The sequence below is a fragment of the Leuciscus leuciscus genome, assembly GCF_965113295.1.
Source record: "Leuciscus leuciscus genome assembly, chromosome: 8".
Taxonomy (NCBI): Eukaryota; Metazoa; Chordata; class Actinopteri; order Cypriniformes; family Leuciscidae; genus Leuciscus; species Leuciscus leuciscus.
The window spans coordinates 19354427-19378256 of record NC_138732.1 but is presented as its reverse complement, the minus strand read 5'-3'; the positions used below and the strand labels follow the sequence as shown (position 1 = coordinate 19378256).

Sequence of the window (23830 nt, the reverse complement as noted above, 5' to 3'; positions counted from 1 at the left end):
TTCTTATGAATGGGAAAAAGTGCAATGTGCAATATAAACCCCACTTTATGAAGTTTTATGTAACAAAGTTCGGGAGGAGCATGTTCAGGTAATCATCCAATCAGCGCAAGAAGAAGCCAGTATAAATAAAGCCTTCCCTTACCTCCTGTCTCATTACAAATTTCTCAGCATCCCGCCACCACCCCATCACCTCACACTCGGCTGGGTCTGCTCATAGATACCTATGATCTATACATTCATAGGGGGGAGTACTCTGGGGTCGGGCCGAATTCCGAGCTCGGAGCCCTCCCCCCCGACAGCAAGCCAAATACGCATTATAATATTACATCAGATTTCATTAACATGTGAACTCGTGAAATAAATAAAAGAGCCAATCGCCAATTGCATCACTGTAGCTGCCATTAGAAGCTCTGGTTGCTATAGAACAGTCAGTGTCCTGAGATGCACAACATTTTAACACTTTTTAAATGCAAAATAAACACCATTTATCCAACAACAACTCATGTCAGATTTTCTTGCTGTTATTTAAATGCGAGTGTGGCAACCAGTTTTTGAGATTTCAGGATTTTCCCATTCAAGTAGATAGGGTCTTGGATGCCGAAATAGCTGCCCAGAGGCATTGCAAATATGGCCGGCGCTGAGTGAACAAACTTTACTTGAAAGAGATTGTGACATTTCCTGTTAGTTTTGCTTTGTAGGGTTTTGTTATATTCTGATGATTTGTTATTTATCTTTAAGGTGCAGTGATTCGGATGTTACTTTAAAAGTTAAAATATTTTCTTTGGCTGATTTTAAATGTTTTATTTGTATCAAATGTTAATACAAAATTTTCTTTAATCAGAATGGAATGTGTATTCACATTAAAGTAATCAATCCAGAAATTCATTCATCAAATTAACTGCACCATTTTTAGAAAGTTGCTTCTTGAAAACCTCGGTAGCTACAGAATGTTGAGTTACACAATTTCCTGTTTTTATTGTTTCTTAATGTATAGAGAAGACATTGCTGAATTGAATGACAGTGGAAATGAAGATCTGCATTCCTAAAGGCAGCATTCTTTTTTCTTTTTTTTTGATTTCAAGTCATCCAGAGGACCTACAGTTTGAGGGTTTTAAAGGTCCCATGACATGGATTATTTTATTATTTTTATAATGTTTTCTGGGTTGCCCTTATAATGTTAGTATGTTTTTAAGATCAAAAATTGTAATAATTTAGAAATAAAAGGCATTTTTCCTAGCCTGATTTTAGCCTCTGATTTGAACGCTCTGTTTGAAGGGGCGTGTCTGCTGTGAGACTTCAGTGTAAACGCCCACTGCTGTGATTGGCTGACTTGCTTGCATATGAAATATCTATCATTACATGTGGAACTCTCTCGAATACTTTTACTATTACAGCTATTATATGTTTTTACTATTACACCTATCGAGATTAACGAATCGTGAGAAGTTTTTTAAGTATTTAGATCTATTCCCATCACATAAAAGGTTGCAGTGATGAGCATTGAGCAGATGACAGCCTGTTGATCGCGTGAATGAAGATCTTATCATTGCAACGCAGTTTCTGCACTCTCACTAATGATTTCACCAATGCAAACATGAGGTAAGTACAGTAAGAGCTTCGTCTTGCAGCGCGTCATTGATTTCATAACGATTTTTGGCAAGTGTCCAGATAAACTCGCGCTGTGTGATTGACAGCTTGGGCGATTGGAAAGGGATTGTTCTTTGATCGCTTTCTGTATATATTTTAATCACAGTTTAAATAAGATTATTTTTATCCTACCAAGAGAAACGATGTGAAGTTGATATTTTAGTCACTGGCTTGATTTACTGATGCATAAGCAGTATTGAACGATTTTGAGAGAAAGATTATCTGTCTGAACTTGAACAATTACACATCAGAAATTCACATAACCCACTGGTTCTTTAGAGGCTCGGATGAAGGAACAAAAAAAAAAAAACGTTTGTGTTCATTTGTACATTCAAACACTGAGCAACTGCCATGCTTCGCTCGTTTGCAAGCCATGATGTCTCGTCTCGAGGAAAAACCAATATCACACTCGCGCAGCTCATTTTCTCATGGGCGGGCCAAATTCTCTTTGCGGGCAAAGAAGAGAAAGGGGAGGTAACCTTTCCCCTTATGACGACATAAGGGGAAGATTTCTAGATTCGCCCGTCTGAGCTTTCATTTTCTCAAAAATACCCAGCGCTTGGTTTACACCCATCAAAATGTCTAGCCACTGGGGGACCATAGGCAGGCTAGGGGAACTCATATTAATGTTAAAAAACCTCATAAAGTGAAATTTTCATGTCATGGGACCTTTAAAAGGATTTCTGAAATTACACAATTTCATAGCTGAATCAAAACAGAGGCCTTTTAGACTGTTATACCATCAAATGTGCTTGAGTATGAACATTAGAAACCAACTGACTGTTTTCTAATGTGACTATCTGCACGCATGAACATTTGTGTGTGTGTGTTTCTCTGTTTATGCACGTGTGAATTTGCTTGTTTTTGTGGCTGAGTCAGTTCTAATAAGCACTGCACACTATTCTATTCCGACCCCACCAGGAGGCAAAAACAGCAGGCTCAGCCACACTTAATTATATGCAACGGTAACTCACATCATTACCACGATATACTATTCCGGCAAACTTTCCGATTTCCAGGAGGAAGGCCAATCCGAGATCAGAATGATCTGAAAAGCACACACAAACATTGCCAAAGCCAATGGGAAGCGGACGGGTGGTGCTTGGTGGCTGAAAAAAGGCTATGCAAGCATATTCATCACAGCACACATGACTGGGCACATGTTGCGACCACCCGGTTCCCTCTGCTCCCCTTGTCTATACAGCACAATCTTATATAGGATGAAGACTTCCATGGTCTCCATAGAGGAATTTCTTATGTAGCTGACCAAGGATGAAGAGGAAAGCGGAAGGAAGGGAAGCAGAGCATGCTTATATGCATGCATTACATGCTTGCATTCTGCCATGTGTTTGTGTCAGTAGCTTCCAGAGTGTGAGTGCATGTGGGCGTTTCTAGTACCTCTAGGGGAAAATGCTGCTCCTTAAAGAATTACATAATATCAAATCTTAAAAACAGTCACAGCCAATCAATGGCCAAGTCTGTCAATATTAGCTAGAATATCAGTACACTCACCATAAAGGATGATCAGAACCTTAAACCACAACCGCTGCCAAAAATGCTTAATGCATGTAAAGAGGCCATGTGTTGTGAGTAACATTTAGGCGACGCTTAAATGTCATCTAAGACGTTCTTGCTACAATAATTATGTAAAATGTAAATCCAGTGCAGAAATGCTATACATATTATTAGATTTAAAGCTGGTACAGCATGTTTTAATATGGCTGAAATATGCATTTAAAACTGTATTAATTTCTATCTGCAGCCATATTCTCTTTTACAAATGACCACATTGAGAAAGAGTGTGTGATGGTAGAGAGATGAATCCTCCCAGGCTGAATGAAGAACAGTACTACAGATGGATGGTTAAAAAAAAAGAGACAATTTAAAAACGTACCTTCTATCTGCTTGATGATTTAGATTGCTCATTGACTAAGAATTCAGAGTGTTCTTAGTTTAAAAATATATTTGCAAATCTTATACATAGTATTCTATACTGCATGTCTCAGTGAATTGGCACATCTTTCCAGGAGAACGAAAACCAACCTGACCTACTCTTGAGAAATTGGAAGAAAGCCTTTTGTTGATTTATGAAATAAATGAGTATGATTGTGTGATGGTTTTACAAAAGGATTCTACTTGATTACACACAGCATATCTCATATCTGACAGCCTCATTGTCAGTTTCTGCATTCCCACATTATATAAACCCCCCAGCTGGCCTCACAACCCCCACATATTCTCTCACATCGAAGGTATCTATAGAAAATTTCTGGAATTTCTGTGCATTCTCATAGCAGCCCATGTGACTGCACTCTTGTCACCTGACAGGATGTATGTCCAAATAAGGTGAGATGAGACACAGGCAGTCTTAAAGGGGCAGTTACATTCTTGAAGGTTTCCTTTGAATGAACCACAGAGAATCGCTGTATGAAACAGGTGCAGAGCAGCCTTTGAAAGACAGTGATTATAGTCAGGAGAATTTAGTTTTTTAGTAAGCAACATAAACATGATCCCATAATTATTAGTGCATGACATACATGCAACCACTATAGATTTCAGCTCACAATGCATGTGCATGGCTATAGAGACTAGTCATTCGTAACACCGCTGCAAGGCCAAGAAACGGTTTTGGGTTCTCACCTAAACGCTCGTAACTCATCGAGTCGTTGCTCCTTCACACTGACACAATAAACTAAAGTGCCTGTGAAGGCTGTGACTCCTATTAATAGGCCTGGTGACAGAAAACAGCTGCTGCACCAAACACCGCACATCCGACTGACAGTGTAATGATAAGGGAAATGAGAGAAAGAGAGAGAGGAAAAGAGAGAAAGGGAATATGAGATGCTTGCGGAATGACTGGAGAACTGAGAGGTCTTGAAGAGAAGAGAGGGTCTGATAAGGGCCACGTGCACACTGCAAGGTGCGAGAGTGATAGCCGCATTGAACAAATCCCCTAAATGATCATACTCCAAGGATACGTTCAGTGTTTGGGATTGACAACCATGCTGAATTGTCCAGTTCACACAATAGGAACAGATCGAATAATATCTGTATGAATGATTAATACAAAGTTAAGTCAAGCACCCTTTCTATGCTCAAGATAGTCGTGAATAATGCTTGCAACTATAGCGACAGTTAGGGCTGCACAATTAATTGCAAAATCATGATATGGCTTAGTCCAAAGATCACATTGCAAACGCTGCGTTTCAATTAAATTAATATACGCGCTGCATGTTTCAGAATGAAGAGCAGCACTGTGTTCTTTTTACATGCAAGCAGCTCACGATCCAGTGTTTTTGATATCTCAAAGTGGATCAGTTGACTGTAAATGCTGATCCACATGAACTCATCTCTACATGTGCTCTGAGTTTGGCTCACTCAAGCCGCCTTTCCACTGCACAGGACAAACGACAGCCGATGGGCCGGAAGTCATTCATTTGCTATGGAGAGTCGCACAGGAGCTGCGGATGCCGAATTTTCGGACATTTGAACTTGAGCGACTACACCGTATGCGACACGCCGGCCAGATGTGATGTATTCCAATGTATTTCAATCAGATGAGAAAATCAGTGAGAATTATTAATACTTTTTGTTTAACTTTATCAGAAACACTTGATTGATACACTTACAAACTTTTAAAAATGCATGGTTATTGATAAGTAATCCATTATTAACTTAATATTTATATTTTTTTATCATGTGTGGCACCGTATTTTCCCTAAAATTATTGGCGGTTATTTGTCCTATTAGCATAGCTGTTTGTTTGCATTCATTTAATCAATCCACTATGGTGAAAGTTTGGAGGATAATGGCTCTTACTTTTGCATTCCTTTACTGGAGAAGTCAATGTGGGCAAAACACTAACTCGAGTATTACCGTTTAGTGAAAGAGATGCGCCGTTAACGGGGAAGATATACGAGACAGCGACAGTTTACCCATGTTGCCACGCAAGATCATACTGAAAGTTCATTACGACTGCCACTAGGGGAAGAATTCGTATCTAAATGTCGTGTGTAGCGGGGAAAGGTGGCTTTATAGCATGTCTCAAAGTTCAAGGCTCAGGGAAGAAGGAGGGGGGAACATGCAAACATTGAATGTAAAGTTTTAATCACAAAATTAACAACAATACGAAAGTCGACTGCAGTATACACGTAAACAAAACAACAACTTAAATGTCCTAGGCCTGGTCCTCTCTCCCTCCTCTGTCATTGCATATTATTATTATTTTATAGTCATATTGATATAGTGACAACTTTTTTTCTCTTTTTTTAAATCAGAAACATTGCAGTTAGATTTTTGTTCTCACAAATCTTGCAGTCCTAGTATGTAATGTCGTTTACAGTAGTGAGTGTAGTTGTCACTTTTGTTTAACCGAACGGTGTGTGGTGTGCATAACTATATTTAGTGCTCTGCTTTTTTAAATATGTCATCAACAACTTGTTGTTCAGTTTGGATCCCACTACTTTGTTGAAGTGAATTTGGTTGTAAAAAATGGTTGTCACTCACCTAAACAAGCTGTAGGCCTATGTGTACAAAACAGATTTAAGCACTCAGAAGATGAGTGACATCCATATTTAGCTGCATTGTGTACGTGGTGAGGTGTTGTAGGTGTTAAGAAGAGGAATGAGTAAAATAATCGTGCATTGGGCCCAGAGAGCAGGATAAACAGAGAAGAGCAAAGTAAAAAGTAAAGAGGGAATGCAACCATGAGAAAGATATGACTGGACTGAAAATGACTCTGGGGGAGGGTAACTCAAAAAATGTTTGCTGATGAACAACTGGGAATGAGAAAACATGATCATAGAGAGGGTTCTGAATGCAGAAAGAGATTCCTTTGTGTTGTCAAATACACATTTTGCATTGTTAATTATGCATTCTCTCGCATTCATTCTTCTCAAGCGTTGCATAAACACCCTGTCGGATGCAAAAACACACATTTTTGCCATGTTATGTGGCCGAACGCATATGAAAGATGCAGAAAGATGCAACAGAGACAGGAAAACAGCGACAGAGAGAGCAGGAGCGAGAGAGGCAGCCAGTCTGTAGGGATGCAAGTAGGGGGAGGAATTTGGTTTCCATGGCAACATGCGGGAGGCTGAGCTCTAGGTGTCCGTTCCAGCTCTAACTGCGTTGCACTGCACCGGCCCTCGCCTCGCCTCGCTCCCCCCATCCTCCCCCACTCGCTTTCCCTCTGCAGCTCTCTCTTCATCCCTCCCTTCCACCTCATACCCCTCCTAATGTGTGGAAGACACGACACCACATTCAGCTCAGCATCAGCCAGCCCTGCTGTCAACAGAACGCTGCTGCCTTGCAGAGAGCCTGCGCTTTGATGTAGACAATGGATGCTCTCTGTTCTGTCCCACGCTCTTCAGCCACGACCCGAAACCACACCCACACGGCCATCTCCACCTCACACCCCCATCCCTCACACTAGATCTCCGCTCATCTGAAACGCTAGTGCCCACAGGCACTGTGCCGCCACATGCCGCCGGGGGTGCTGTGATTGGGAGGACATGAAAATGAGAGCTGCCATGATAGTAGAACCTGATTGTTGTGAGTATTTCTAGAAAACTGTGTGATGACAGTGTCATCATGGCTGATTTCACTGCTGCCTGGCTACAATCTACATATGTTGACACAACTGCACTGCAACCATCCATGTGTATTCACTAATATGAATATGCATCATGAAAAACATTTCAAAATTAGCTTGTGGTCAAAATCTAACCAATGGAAATTTGTTTTATGATTGCATCATATTCATAAGTATTAAATTCCACACCACTGAGCCCGACAATAAAGATGTAATTTGCAATCTTGATATTTTCAGAGGCCCAAATTTTGTTCTTAACAATGTTTTAATATGTTAGAGGGAATTTTATTTTATGCTTTTCATAAACTTTTTCGGTAACACTTTACAATAATGTTTAAAATTAGTTAACTACTTTAGTTAACATGAACTAATGATGAACTGCACTTATACAGCATTTATTCATCTTTGTTTATGTTAATTCCAACATTTACTGATACATTATTAAAATCACAAGGTGTATTTGTTAACATTAATTAATGCACTGTTTAGGAACATGAATAATCAATAACTAACGTTAAAAAAGATTAACCAATACAGTAACAAATGCATTGCCCATAGTTAGTTTAAGTTAATTAACACATTAACTAATGTTAACAAATGAAACCTTATTGTAAAGCGTTACCACTTTTTCTTTATAAAAAATAATGTATTAGGTTTTTAATTTGCAATAATATCTGGAAATTATGATACTATAATTTAACGCAGTGACTGCTTTAAATCCAAACACTGGAAAATGGTGGCATACGGTCATTTAGTTATGATTTTCCAGCCCATTCCCATTCTTTTTTAATCAGCAAGATAATGTAATTTTGTCACAATGAACATTTATTCTAAATCAGCAGAATCTGCCACAACAATGTTCAGAAGATCACACAAAACTACATTTTATAAGTTTCCAAGGCATAACAACACATGGTAGGTCGTTCACACAGAGCATGTTTTTTCATTCCACTGTGTTGCTTTTCCATTCATTTAACTTCAGACGACATCTAAAAAAAAATGCAGCACTCATCCGAAAGACACTGAAAATAGAGATGTGACAGAACAGTAAAGTATGTCCTTCTAGTCTGTTTACATAGACAACCGGTTAAAAATCAGGCAGCGGAAAGTGTTGTGTGTGAACAACTGACAGTATCGCCAACAGGCTGAAACTTTCTCACACTGTTCATAAACCATCAGGCCGTCCTTAATTGATAATTGCTGAGCACTGACACATGAGATGTACTAGACATCAAAGTATAAACAAATCTACCTATGCCTATACCAAAACCTATGCCAGTTTAGAGCTCATGTAACATGTTATGCTTTATAAATCTTCTATTTTTGTAAAAAGTAGTATTCCTGATTCAGCAACCACTAACCTTTGGTGCCTCCACATGGGATCGGCTTACTAGTCCAGCCACTCTCTCCACCTTCTGAGAGCTCCTCCTGCTGGTCACACGCACACGTGACACACCCTCTTCACCCGAAGTCTGCAAGTACAAATCACACAGAATCAGTAGATTGCACAGATAGACCAAATTTTAAATAAATAAATAAATTGAAGTAGGGGTTCAATTTAGTCAAACCTAGTGGTTCTGAATACAAATATAGCAATTTAACAGAGAATAGTGCAGACAGGCTAGCATCACCATTTGCAAGATGGTTTATATGGACACAAACATATGTATTATAATAAAAGAGAAAATAAGTGCCACCAAACATACTGAAACAAAAACATGTACTAAAACATAGCCTACTTTTTGACCATTATCCACAACCACAACTATAAAATCTGTCAGGGAAATGCTGTCATTATATAGCATTTTAGACCAAAAGACACACAACCAGGGCCAGAACTTGATAAGATTAGTTCCTACCTGTTTATCATAATGTATGCCGCAGTCACAGGCCACAGGCAGCAGAGGGCAGCCTTTGGAAAAGGCCATGACAGCAGATGGAACAAAGACTCTCACTTTCCCTTCCAAAATGGTAACAAACTGAACTCTAGAATGTTCTTTTAGGATCTGTCCTATTCTGACTCTCATACTGTAGCAATGTGTGTTCATATAAACACAAACACACAGAGGCATGCAGGTTTGCAGCATTAGGCCAAGCCACACCCATTTAAGTTGATGCAAATAAAAGCACAAATAAAGTCACATTTTTAAAAAATCTGCTATCAGGCAACATACAACAAAACACAAAGCAAATTTACCGTTTTTATCATTGCCTTCATTGGACAACCATGAACTGAATTGAAAAATGGTTGCCAAGCCCCGGGTCTGCCGTCATATTATCATCAGCTCAGCTACGAGATGGACACTGCAGCTGAAAACATGCAGGATTGCTGCAGTCTCAAACCCAGAGAGGAACATGGAGGCGCTGCTGGTGTCCAGTGCCATTGAATCACTGCTGACACATGACATACTGCTCGCAATATATACTGGGGCTGGATTATGTACGGCTTGATACATTAAACTAAACAGTTTAGCCAATATTCACTATATAAAACTGACACCAAATTATGTAACATTGCTATATTACTGACTGTAACTGTAGCTAATATAAAAAATGAAAAGCAAGACACACTTGCTGTTTAACACAAAGGCTTTGTAATGATTGCTGTAAATTATTCCAGGGTCTTTTTTTCCTTCCTTCTGCACCAAATCGGGGAATTTGCAGACTCATTTCATTTAACGTCTCTCAGGTGACCGCACGCTATGAATGCTAATGAAGCCTGAGCTGGACATTCCCTCAGAACCAGCCTCGCTCACTCTCAAAGAACCAGAGAACAGGGCTGTGCCTGGACACACACTCACACTGAGGCCTGTGACGCTCTCCACCACACATCATATAGTGACCCCTGCAGTAATTTTGTGGAACATGTGTCACAATAGTATGATGCTTCTGGAAACTGCCAGTTGGGGATTTGAAATTGGATAGATTATATACTCAAAGAGATTGTCTGAATGTCCACTATTTATTTGTTTAGTTAATGTGTTTTGCCTCAATCAAAATAAATGTAATGATCAATCATTGCTTGGCTTTTACCTGAGCATCTACCATCACCAATTTACAACCTAAATAAATATATAACATTTAAATTATGATAATAATAATTATAATAATATTATATCTATATATCTATCTCTCTATCTCTCTCTCTCTATCTATATATATATATATATATATATATATATATGTATATACATATACATATACACACACATACATTTATACACACACACACACACACACACACACACACACACACACACCAGGTACACCTGTTTAACTGCTCGTTAATGCACATGTCTAATCAGCCAATCACACGGCAGCAACTAAATGCATTTAAGCATGTAGTCAAGATGATCTGCTGAAGTTCAAACTGAGCATCAGAATGGAGAAGAAAGGTGATTTAAGTGACTTTGAATGTGGCATGGTTGTTGGTCTGAGTATTTCAGAAACTGCTAATCTACTGGGATTTTCATGCACACCCTTACGAAAAAGAAGTATACTTCAAGTTCATTTTATGAAGTATACTTAAGTAATATTCATATATTTTTTTAAGTATACATTATGCAGTAAGTATACTTATGTCAATATGTACTTGTAGTAAACTTGTAAGTGTACTATTTTAATACCGCCTGGGACTAAATTGGCCCACTTTTAGTATATAAAAGTATATGTTTAAGTGTAACAGTAGTAAACTTTAAGTGCACAACTAGTTCATAATTAAGTTTCTCATTTGTACTGCAAGTGAACTTATGGGTATACTAGTAGTTTACTATTTTAATACTTGTAGCACATTTTTAGTTTATGTAAGTACACTTTGAAGTATACTTTCAGTAAACTACTAGTTTAGTAGTTTTATACTGCAAGTATACTTGCAAGTTTTCTTTTAGTGTACTCTCAGGAAACTACTAGTTTAGTAGTTTTATACTACAAGTTTTCTTTAAGTGAACTTAACATTATACTAAAGTTTACTATTTATATATTATTTTTGCACTTGCAGTAGGCCTAGTCTATCCCACTATGTTCAAATAAAATTTTTTATACTTGAAAAATACCTTTAACTGTACTTTAATTTAAAAAACATTTTATAAGCTTCATGCATCCTTTTTTATCAACACTTGAATGTTGGTACGTTTCATAAAGAAAGGCAACATTTTAAACAAAAATTTTGAGAATCAAATTTTTGTCAGACAAATTCATCCTTGATCAGATTGAGAACGATGATCAAAACAGATGGAGTAGATCGAGTCCAACGCTTCACAGTCGTTTTCTCTTTATGGGTTACGCTTCATTTCATTTGGTAATATTAAGCAGTTTTGATTTACAAGCTGTTTGATGATCACGTTATTTTACATTTGAGTGAGTGTACCAGTGAAAACATGGATAGCTGGAAAATTCAGACAATGGTGGGGAAAGAGTAAGTAGGATTAAAGTAAATTCCTATGTACTACCAGTGGACTAGCCTAAACAAAAATTCTGATACACAGAATTAGAAACATATCTGTTTTATATCAATATTTTCAAACAATGTAAGTTTCATAAGACTGTATATGAAAAACTATGTAAAAAAAAAAAAAGTATATTTAATAGGCTACTCAAAAGAGTTAACACAACTACAAGCCAAGTATACTTTGAATACTTAAAGGGATAGTTCACTTTGAAATTAATTTTTGGTATGTTTTAGCTTACCTCAAGGGCATCCAAGATGTAGGTGTCTTTTTTTCCGCAGTAGTTTCAATTTTTATATTTTTAGGTCAAACCGTTCTTGTCTGTCAGTCATAATGCAGGTCTATGGTCACGGTCTCAAAGAGCATGCACAGAGTCCAAATTAAAACAATTCCCCGTCGTCCAAATTAAACAATTCCCCATCGTAAGTACACATTGATGGCCTAAGACACGAAACGAGCGGTTTGTGTGAGAACACGTCAGATCAGATCACTCGGACATGGCTGCGTATAAGTGGTAAAAACGATATAAATACTGTTCGTTTTCTCACACAAACCGCTCGTTTCGTGTCTTAGGCCATCAATGTGTACTTACGATGGGGAATTGTTTAATTTGGACTCTGTGCATGCTCTTTGAGACCGTGACCATCGACCTGCATTATATGACTGACAGACAAGAACGGTTTGACCTAAAAATATAAAAATTGAAACTACTGCGGAAAAAAAGACACCTACATCTTGGATGTCCTTGAGGTAAGCTAAAACATACCAAAAATTTATTTCAAAGTGAACTATCCCTTTAATTATACTTTTAAGTATATCTCGATCAAAAAATGTTGTACAAGTACATGCCAAAAATACGTGGACTTTTCTCTCAGTATAAAGTCAAGTACACTTAATTGTAATTTAAGTATATTTCTGAGAAGTACATAAAGTATATTTTTAAAGTCCGCGTGAACCGGAAGTTGCAAACGACTTTTCTCCAGTGCTGTGACGTATTTCCCAGTGAAAAGGAATATTGAACAGAGGGCAGGGTTTTACTCTAGCGCTCCTCCTCTCCATATCTCGCTCATTACAGACTAACGATTTGAGGGGAGTGGTTAAGCGTTTCCCAACCTAAGTCCTCAGGGAAGGTCCTCCAATGCAGAGGGGAGGGGCATTATCAGATTTTGATTAAAGATTACGAAGCCCAAACATTTTTTTTTGTGTTTTAACTTGCACGGATTAATTGTTCACCACAAGACTAGTAATATGCGCTAACAAAGTAAATACGGTCCATTTTGATTTCAGTTGGACTTTAAGAATTATATAAAATGTAGACTGAAAGTATGCTTTCTTATTTTTAGTTGAAAAGAAGTATACTAATAGAAAACTTGAATAAACTTTAAATTATTATTATCACTGTGTACAAGATCAGGTTCAGCTCCATGCTTATTTTATTTACTCTATAAGCTATTCCACCCAAAAGCTTGTTACTATATAAACATGAACATGTTAGTTTATAAGACAGTGTGTAATATGTTTTTAAAAAAGTATTTAATAAGCTACTCAATCAAAATAGAAAACACAAGCCAAGAATATACTTAGAATACTTCATTATACTTTTAAGTAGCCTATATCTCGATCAACAAGTATAGGCCAAATATACTTAGACTTTTCTGTCAGTATAAGTCAAGTATACTTAAGTGCAATTTGAAGTATATTTCTGAGAAGTACATAAAAATTGACTGACCGTATACTTTATTTTTAGTTTAAAAGAAGTATATTAATAGCACACTTGAATAAACTTCTTTTTCGTAAGGGCAACCATCTCTAGTTTACAGAGAATGGTTAAAAAAAAAGAAGAAATTCCCAGAAAATAGCCAGTGATCACTAGTTCTGTGGCCGAAAATGCCTTGTTGATGCCAAAGGTCAGAGGAGAATGGTCAGACTGGTTGGAGCAGACAGAAAGACAACAGTAACTCAAATAACCTCTCGTTACAACCAACGTCAGCAGAAGAGCATCTCTGAACACACAACACGTCAAACCTTGAAGCAGACGTGCTACAGCAGCAGAAGACACACCGGGTGCCACTACTGTCAGCTAAGAACAGGAAACTGAGGTTACAATTCGCACAGGCTCACCAAAAATTGGACAATAGAAGATTGGAAAAACGTTGCCTGGTCTGATGAGCCTCAATTTCTGCAGCAACATTCAAGTGGTATAGGGTCAGAATTTGGCGTAAACAAATTGAAAGGTTCAGGATTCTGCTGTTGGTGTAATGGTGTGGGGGATATTTTATTGGCACACTTTGGGCCCCTAAGTACCAATTGAGCGTTGTTTAAACACCACAGCCTACCTGAGTATTGTTGCTGACCATGTCCATCTCTTTATGGGCACAGTGAACACATCTTCTGATGGCTACTTCCAGCAGGATAACACACCATGTCACAAAGCTCAAATCATCTCAAACCGGTTTCTTGAACATGACAATGAGTTCACTATACTTAAATGGCCTCCACAGTCAACAGATCTCAATCCAGTAGAGCATCCTTGGGATGTAGTGGAATGGGAGATTCGCATCATGGATGTGCAGCTGACAAATGTGCAGGAACTATATAGTGCTATCATCTATCATCTAGCATCTATAGATGTTATCATCTAGCATCTATATAGATGCTATTATCTTAATATGGACCAAATGTATATATATATATATATATATATATATATATATATATACACACATATTATTTTACATTTTTTAATGATCAGACTTCTGCAAAGACAAAAGGAGAATGGTTTCCAATTTCCATGGTCTTTTCCAATGAATTGCTATGAACTGGGGTTGAAGCTTTAAAGTGTCAAAATGGATGCAAAATCACATAAAAAGTGGTTTACATAAGTCAAAATGATGTCAAACTAGTTTTCAATCTCTTTATGTGAACATTCCTAAACATCCTTTGACCAAGAAATCAAAAAGCAAGCAAAAAATTAATAAAAATAAAAATATATTCTATATCTTCTTTTATGGTATTTAGGTATTTTTACTGGGAAAACGACAAAAATACTGATTAAGTAAATCTTTTTTTCTCTCTCTGTCATCTGTACTATCCATTCAGTGCGATCGTGTGATTACTGACATCTTTAGAGCACATTCTAGATTTTACAGAGTTAAGACTTTTTTCTGTTTTTCAAACACTGTTTTTAGCTATTTCAAGGTATAAAACTATATTTTGGATGTAATGTTAAATATTTTACCCTGATATTCTACCCTAATTTTCTATGATCAATCACTAAAAACTGTACACTTAAAAGAAGCTATAGAAAATGCAAATAGACCGTTTAGACCTGTACAAGTTTCCTTTATGGTCCAGAGTAGTTACAGATGGTGCGGCTCACCAGCAAAGTGAGTTTGTGAAGCTGTTTGCAACACCAAAAAAAAGAAATTTTGGATCATCTGAAACCATGTAGGGGATGGAAAACTTCATTCTATCATCTTTTAAAACATCAGTCACAGGGCACTGCTGTACTGGACGAATAGAGACTATTTTAGTCAAACCCGAGTGTATGTTTGTGTGTATCCTCAGAGAGACCACAGAGTGATCCTCCCTCACTGCAGTTGCTTTTAACAGAATCCAGACAGAAGTTGAGGTTATTTTTTGTACTTTCCCTATAAATACTTTGCATGGTCACGTGATTGCAGACACTTGTAACGAAAGGTCCTGGTGACATCATCACACAGCCCACGAGGAGCACTTGGTGTTATCACTGCAGTGCTTTCTAGATATGACTAATGTTCTGTAGCGTCTGTAACTTCCACACTCTCTCTCTTTCATTTCGCCCCTCTTTTTTCCATTTTTGGTTCAGTATTTCTCTGTTAACTTCCCTTCAGTTTTTCCTAAAAAACCTCAGCTTTTCTAAACCCTTTCTTCTCAGCTAATCATTGGTGTGTTATTAGTGTGTTATTGGGGACAGAAAAAAGTATTGGTGTCAATATGTAAATGCACCATAAAAGTATCATAAAAATGGCCCATATGACTCTTGTGCTACATTGCTTAAACCACATGATAGCGTTGAGCAAATAACAGGCTAACTTTAAGATATTCAGTGATAATCTCCACCTGCTGTGAGCTGTTAACTGCTTTGACTGGATCGAGTCAGTGACTTGAACATGAGAACTAGACAGGTCAGATTTGTTTATGATAACAGGGATATAAGGGTTTGGAACAACATAGGGAAGAGTAAATAATGGCATGTAATCAAATAAAGCTGCCCTTTCTCTGGGGCTCTTACCTCCCATGTGTCCACAGAGCTGCTCTCTTTAACTCCATTTTGTGCTGCATTCATTTGCAGGGTTACTTCGTAGCATTCCTGAATATCTGAGAATAATGGAATAGCGATGTCATTGAATGCATCCATTTAAATAATGCAGGTATTTACACTGAAATATGTAATACCTCCATTTCATTTTTACACTGAAAGCAGATGTATGCAAGGTTGCTGTTGGCACTATGATAATATGTGCATATGATTCTAAATAAATTTGTAAAAAATAATACAACAAAATGAAAATGTGTAGTATAAATAATGTTGGCATTCCAACATTTATGCAAAAGGATTAAATAACTCAAAAATGAAATTTCCCATTTAGAATTGTCATTTACACGCCCTCATGTTTTTATTATAACCCTGTATGACTTACTTTCCAGAGTGAAACATCTTTTAAGCAGAAAATTCAAATTTCTCTCTTTCACTAAATAAAAGTGGATGAAGACCAAGGACTCCCAAAAGGACAAAAAAAAAAAACACATCATAAATGTTCCATAAAAGCACTACATACTTGTGCGACATATTCCAAGTCTTATGAAGATGTAAAATTTGTCTGAGGAACCCACACATACAAAGTTGCCATTCACTGAAATCTTGCTTTAAATCCGTAGACTCCATTCACTTGCAAAGAGCAGCTCGAAAATACTATACAGTGTAAAGTACAGTACAGTATAGTTTCACAGTGTAAAGAAAGTCATATGCTTTTGGAAGACATGTACGGAGCCCCAAAAAGAACATGATGACGATTAAAAAAAACATGAGATGGGAGAAAAAATAGTTTCAAGGCTTTTGAGTTATCTCGCAAAACTTTTGGGTTCCCCTGATAACTTTGCATTCGCTCACAAAACTTTTGCATTTTTTTTTTTTAGAGAAACTAATGTTTTGCCAACATAATGGTCATAATTTTCTCTTAGACTTACTACAAAGCTTCAAATGTTGCTTCTGCTAACACACCCAGGACCAATGCAAGGTCTCAAAACAGAACTTGTGACCGGCACTGTGGAAGAACCGAGACACCAGAGAATGTCTCCCAACAGAAACTCCTTTTAAAGCTTTTAAACCCCTTTTAAACCCTGTGTGGAATAACACATGATATTCTCTCAGGAATGAAAGGAAATGTTTCAGAGTTATGTAAACTGCCCTCGTTTCTAGAAAAATTATGTACCAGTGAAGATGAAGGTCCCCTCAAAGCCCACTGGCTGGACGGCCATCGAGAACCGCACTCCATCCAAGTCATAGAGCACGTAGCCCATCTATCTCATAGCTCTACTATCACAAACCAGTCTTCGAACTGGATTTGCAACACGATTAGCTTCAGGGTGAGAATCTTGAACCTGTATTTCTGAAGAGTACGTTTCAGGCCCCTTAGATCTAGAATCGGAAGCAACCGAATCAGCAAACTGAAAAGGACCTACCGAACTGGCCACATTTTTTAATCACTCTTGAGAAAAGATGGAGCCCGGGGGAAGTCGGGCACACAATGTTGTGGTGTGCACAGACCTTCCCCAGGTGGAGACACCTTCAGGGACCAGGGCCCAGGATTGTCAGAACTTTTTCTTTGCCATCTTAGAGGAAATAACATCCCCGGGATGGCTGACCCGCTGCAGTGTAAGCCTGACTCACAAGGGGTGAAGTGGCCCTACAATTGTAGTGATCGTGGAGGAAGCCTGCCTTGTCCACAAGGCTTTAAGGCAGGCTTCCTACACGATGATGCATTTGAGGGGGAAAGATAGCTAGTGAACATCTCTTCCACCCTCTGCACCGCTGCATACCCGTGTGCATACCGACCACCATAGAGAATGTCAAAGTGGCCTGCGTATGCACTTCCACTGAGTACGGATTCTTCGAAGAACCTCAATCCGGAAAAAAGGTCAGGGAAGAAAGGTAGCTGGCAGCGGGGAGGTAGCTCTCGGACAGATGTCAAATAGCGGCCATCTAGTTTGGACCGCGTGACCTGTCTCATTTCATCAGGCCACTCAAGGTTTAATTTGGCCTACACATACGGCTTCTGAAGACAAAGACGATGGCTACACGCTGACATGGCATCTATTTATACATGGTTTCAGTCACGTACTACGCTACGTAGCTATGTCATCACGCTCAGCCAAACGCTGATTGGTGTGTGTAAACATATGCTTCAGCGTTCCCATAGCATCAAGCCATGACGTGGCGTTGAGTTCCACTCGAAAGGGAACTACCCTTTAATGGTCCTCAACAATAGATTAGTAAGTCTTTTAGCCATGCCAAAAAGCACAGGTGCACAGTCTTCACAAGTCAAGTGTGCAAGGTCAAGAGCAATGTCAACTTTTGGCTCAACTTGAGCATCGCTCCCACTATTGTGGGTCTCTATAAATATCGTCCAGGGGCCTCATCCAAAATTCCTGTCCATACTGGGTTTAGAGAGCCAGAGCAATCACACTCACTTAGAGAGCACTTTTATCGTGACTCACGACAGCACAGTGCCTGCAGACATTAGCAGAGGTAACAGTGGCTCTGGTGTTGAGGGTCAAGCATTAAGCTAAGAGCTAATTACACTAGTGCAAATTGGGACAATTAAAAATAACATGTTAAAATCATCAGTACACACTTTCCACCTTATTCCTACGCCCCATGACGCTTTGCGAGAATTATGAGTGTAACTTCTGTTAAGCTGTAAACAATCAGTGAAACGCTCTCTCTATGAACGCAATACGTTTAAAAAAGTGTCACAATGAGATGACATTAATCTACTCGCCCTTCAACCATCGAACATTAAAAGGAAATTTAAAAGTGTAAAAGCATCAACAAGGTATTTCAACAGACCAAATAACCCCAAAAGCGCGAGCGAGGCCTATAAAAAATTGCTTGGTTTGAAAGTGACTTCTGTAACACCTGACAATTGACCTGTTTTGCCCGGATTTTCGCACTTGTAACCGCACTTTGAATGTTAATGGAATGTAGCACTTTTAGCATGCGATATACATCTCAAATTTGAACAGGAAATTATGTTATTCACAGTTACGACATTTTGACTCGTCTTCATAATCTGGACTAAATTTTGACATATAGGAGTTACTCAATATTAACCTCTTGATATTATTGTTTACAGTTATATAAAAGCAATATCATAATCATTCTAATGGTCTGAATATCAGAATGGCTGTAATTTTCTGAACAACAACATTCTTGCACTTGTCTTACTGCTTAAAGTCACCATGAAATCAGATTTGACAATTCTTATTTTTATGGAATATTGTGGTATATATTATAAATGATTTATCTGTGCACATCAATTTTTTTATTTTTTTATTAACTAAATTACTCTCCCTCCCTCCAGCAACTTTCTTCTCTTCTCTGGTGACTTGTTTCCGGATGCAAGGGCAGAAAAACCTGTCACTCACATGAGACCACAGCAATAGCAAACCACAACGATACAATCAATTCCCAGTGGACAAAATCAATTCCCGTACAAGATTATTTTTCTTGTTCAAGAAGCTGTTTCATTCGGATATTTAAAAAAAAAACTTCTGTTACATGAAAGCCAGACTTCTCCTGTCCTAGTCGTTCCCTCAAAGGTAGGGTAGGCAATGTTCTTCTAGGGCTGTCCCCGACTATGGATTTTCATAGTCGAATCAGAATCGTCATGTCTTGCCTATAGTCGACTAATAGTCGAATCATGTGTATGGGGGTGGGGCTGGGGGCGGGGCTTTAACGTTTCAAAGCCGCGATGTACAGAAAATCACACAAAGATATAAGAAAATGTATGAAAACATTTTTGATCAATAAAACTAAGAAATAACAGAAATAACTCCAGAAAGGCCACACTGCAGATTTGCATTTCACATGCAAATCAAATTAAATCGGCTAAATTACCTGTGCGAGCAGGCCAGCCTACAGCACAACATCGATGCACCGAAAAAATAAACAATTAATTTACTAAATTAAATTAGAACAGAATATACCTTTCTAATAAATAAAAATACAAAACGAAATAAATCAGAATCAAGTCACAGGATGAGGAGCAAATGTGTGCAAAATGCCTAAAGTGCAGGGGAACATATATTCAAAACACAAGCCACAAATAGTTAGATTAGATAACCCTGACAGATTAATAAATAAAATAAAAATAAATAAATTATTAAAATAACGATAGTAGCCAGAATTTTCAACTTTGTCTTTTTAACTGCAGAAACAACAATACATGCTAAACTGGAGAGGCAGTCTTTTTAGCTAAAAATGTTCACAGCATCCAAAAATAAAATTAGAACCGGCTGAAAAGTTTTGTAATCACTTGTACCTGATAGAGAGAACAAATCCTGAAAGTCTTTCACTCTGTCTGTCCGTTGGAGTCTTTTCAAATTGTGCGCGCGGATAAAATACATTCTAACGTGAAACCCAGTCTATGCGTGAAACATGTTAACGTTGGCCGGCAGAAGTGCGATCATGGTTTTCCTGATGCTAAATCCAGCCTTGGAGAATATCCTTTCTAATAGTGTACATCCACACTTTAGATTTTCTTATCCCAGACATTGTTAAAGATTTAAATCCTTGCCGCGAAGACGCTCCTCTGTCGGTCTGTTCGATTGAAAGTGAAACTTAAATCTGTCACGGGGTGTTTGGATTTATTCACGCACGTTAAAAAATATTTATTAAAAGCTTCTTTCTTTGCACATTTTTATATAGGCCTACAGCATTATCATAATAGGCTGAATATTAACGTATTTACATAAAAGCTAGTTCTATGTGAAATCAGACATTGGGCGCCCTCTTATAGCCAAAGTGGCATGATCCTCGTTTCATAAAGAAGATTCGACCGTGAGATCGGTAGTCGAATCAGGCTCCTCCTATCGAAGCATCGAATCTTCGACTATTCGGGGTCACCCCTATGTTCTTCATAAACTTTTTGTTATACTGGATTAAACTCTCTTCACATCCTGATTGCAATCAATAACAGAAGTGGTACAAATATTAAAAAATTTACATATATCTTCTGTGGAAGTTTCAGGACCAAAAAATGTTCATCCAATCATTGCATTCAGTCCAAATGTGTTTTGGGGAAGGCGTGGCTTAGGAGAGCGCACTGAAGGAGGGATGGGATCTTATGCTTTCAAAGCTGGCTTGCTATTGCTGGCCTCTCCAAAATTGCCTACCCTACCTTCAAACCAGAACGACTTGTTTCTTTACCTCATCCTTCTACCCTCTATACGTCTTACCTCATTACCTCTCAGGTCACTAACTGCCGTGGCCTGTGGTCACCAACAGAGGGACGACCAGCTGATGAGAATGGAGGGAGACAATACTGCTGATGTCACCCACACTCCCACACTGGCCCACAGCCTGAACTAACAACATAATGAGATGCTTGTTACCTCGCTGTGCCTTTGAAGCATAACACTCTCGGCCCCCTTTGCACTGGAAGAAACGAGCAAGTAATTTTTAAGACGAAAGGAGAAAGAGCTAGAGAGAATAGCACTGTTTTGGAGAGATACGCAAACTTGGACTGGCAACACATGCGGACGATGTACGTGTGTGTGTGGGGGGGCTGTTAGGGGCAGTAATGGAGTCCCACTGGGGTGCAGCGGGAAAGACAGAAGAAGAATGGGGCTATGTGACTCATCTGTGTCTGTGTGAGCCTGTGTGAGTGGGAGGAGAACAGTGTGTGGGAAGCGGTTTCATCGCCTGGCTGGCCAGAGCCAGATGAGAAAGTGAGAGAGCAGAAAAAAGAAAGAGAGCGACAGAGAAAGTAAACTAAAGCGTAGAGTCTTCCACTAAATGGTGCATGATTATAAAACATGCAGCTGTATGATGAATAGAAATGTATAAGTGTGTCAGACGGAAACACCTCCTCGTTTAGTAAAGCTGTCTTGAATGGCTTTGAAGATGTGTAAGTATCTTCATGAAGGAGACCTTTCCCCTCAAATGCATTTTTGAGTGAAACATACAGTAGCAGGCAACATCAATGATTATTCATATAGGGCTGCTTTCTCTCAGTATTAAAACACATGGATGTAACAGAATGTGTGTGCACTAAAATCCTTTTGCAGCTGAATGTAGACAATCGGTTCTGTAAAACATACTTTGATATATGGGCACATTTATCTCAGACAAAGTCCTAGTTAAATGAAACTTTTTCCCCACAAAAAAATGCATTCCAACAGAATGTTCCCAGATCCAAGTAAATCCTAAAAGACCACATAAATTCCTGGCCACTGAACAGAAAACACAAAGTCCTTTTACTTAACTGCACAGTCCTCTCCACAGAATCATTTTTACACAACTGCTCTCCTTTTCACTAGGATTAACTCATTTCAATGTCAGTATGAAGTTCACACATATTTGATTTGTTTAAAACTGGGTTTTAAAACTTGTCTGGTGTTAAAAATTGCCCTGAATCAGTCGATCGCATATACAGAAACTAAATTCATTAATTAATATTATATATGGTAAGTCTCATTTCATCCTTTATAATACTTTAATGTACAAATTACACATCTAATATAATTTGTCACACACTGTATGGTAATTTACAATACAACTGCAGAGATTTGTAAAAGAAAAAAAATACCACTTTTATCCTCTCTGGGTAGCCTACCTTGTGTCAATTTATAATATTTTACCATATATTTAAATAATTATTGTGAAATATTGTTAATACTACAAAAACACACAGATTCTTAGCAGACTTACAATATTGTTCAAAAGTTTGGGGTCAGTAAGTTTTTTTAAATATAAGTTAATAATTGTATTATTAATTAAAATATCACTAAATAAATATTTAGTGTATTTAAACTAAATATTTTGTAAATGTTCTTTTTAAATTTGTATTTATTCATTAAAGAATCCAGCACAACTGTTTTCAACTTTGATAATAATCAGAAATGTTTATTGAAATCATTTCTGAAGGATCATGTGACAATGTAACAGGACTAAATTGCATTATAAAAAATATTAAAATAGAAAACAGTTATTCTAATTGTAATAATATTTCACAATATTACTGTTTATAGTGCATTTTTAATCAAATAATCGCAGCAAAAGATTCTAAGGTAGGATTGACAATTTTAAGGTGAGGCTTAGTGAGGAATCAATTAACAGGCTTTTACTCTAGCGGTTTTACATTGTTTTTCTATTAAACTTGTGGGGAAAAGTATTAGAAATCTGGTCAGAAAGTGAAAGTGAAATAGGACTTGTTACAGTATCTAAAAACTGTATGAGGAACTACAGTTTTTTTTTTTGTTTTTTTTTTTACAGCATGAACTAGTTTAACTTGGAAAGTACTGGGGAATTATGGATTGTCCGTTTTCCCCAGCAATGAAAATAGCCCTGCCTTGATAATGGGTAAAATTTGGGCACAGAACCTGTGTGATCCATAATCTCTTTGTGTGTTTGGAAACAAAGAGATGAGTGTGCAGTTAGGAAAACCTTTGTTCGAAATTGTGCAATCATGCAGACAACCAAACAAATTTTCCCTCCTCCCACAGTGCATCACAGGACTGAATTGGTACAGCCTCATTGAATCCCCAATATATTCGATGATCTCTTCTTCTTTGATGCCACATAAATCAAAAAGCTTTCGACTTTAGAGTCTAAGAACACTTTAATTATGTGAATGATCTACAAACCCAATATTAAATAATATAAACATTTATACAAAATATTATATAAAATAATAATACTATAATGTTTAAATAAATAATATAAAAAATTAAACTTGGTGCTAATTTATCCACCCTCAATCTTCCTCATTTTTGCTAGAATTCGTATTGTATTTCCTTTTTTAACTCTGGCCAACACCCAAGAGGCTGGAGAGATGATTGAAACCACATGTTGCTTAACTCAGCCTTACATGACCCCTCT

General features: G+C 37.8%; 1 protein-coding gene across 2 annotated transcripts in view; it reads right to left on the bottom strand.

Annotated features, from left to right (window-relative positions):
* The window catches only part of dlg3 (discs, large homolog 3), a 99652-nt gene that overhangs the window by 72201 nt on the left and 3621 nt on the right, over nucleotides 1-23830 (bottom strand). For both annotated transcript variants that reach the window (XM_082178027.1, XM_082178033.1), the window contains exons 3-4: nucleotides 15959-16044; nucleotides 8602-8712 (exon numbers count right to left, since the gene is read on the bottom strand). In XM_082178027.1, the coding sequence (XP_082034153.1) occupies nucleotides 8602-8712; nucleotides 15959-16044 (197 nt within the window). The remainder of the gene's footprint in view (nucleotides 1-8601; nucleotides 8713-15958; nucleotides 16045-23830) is intronic.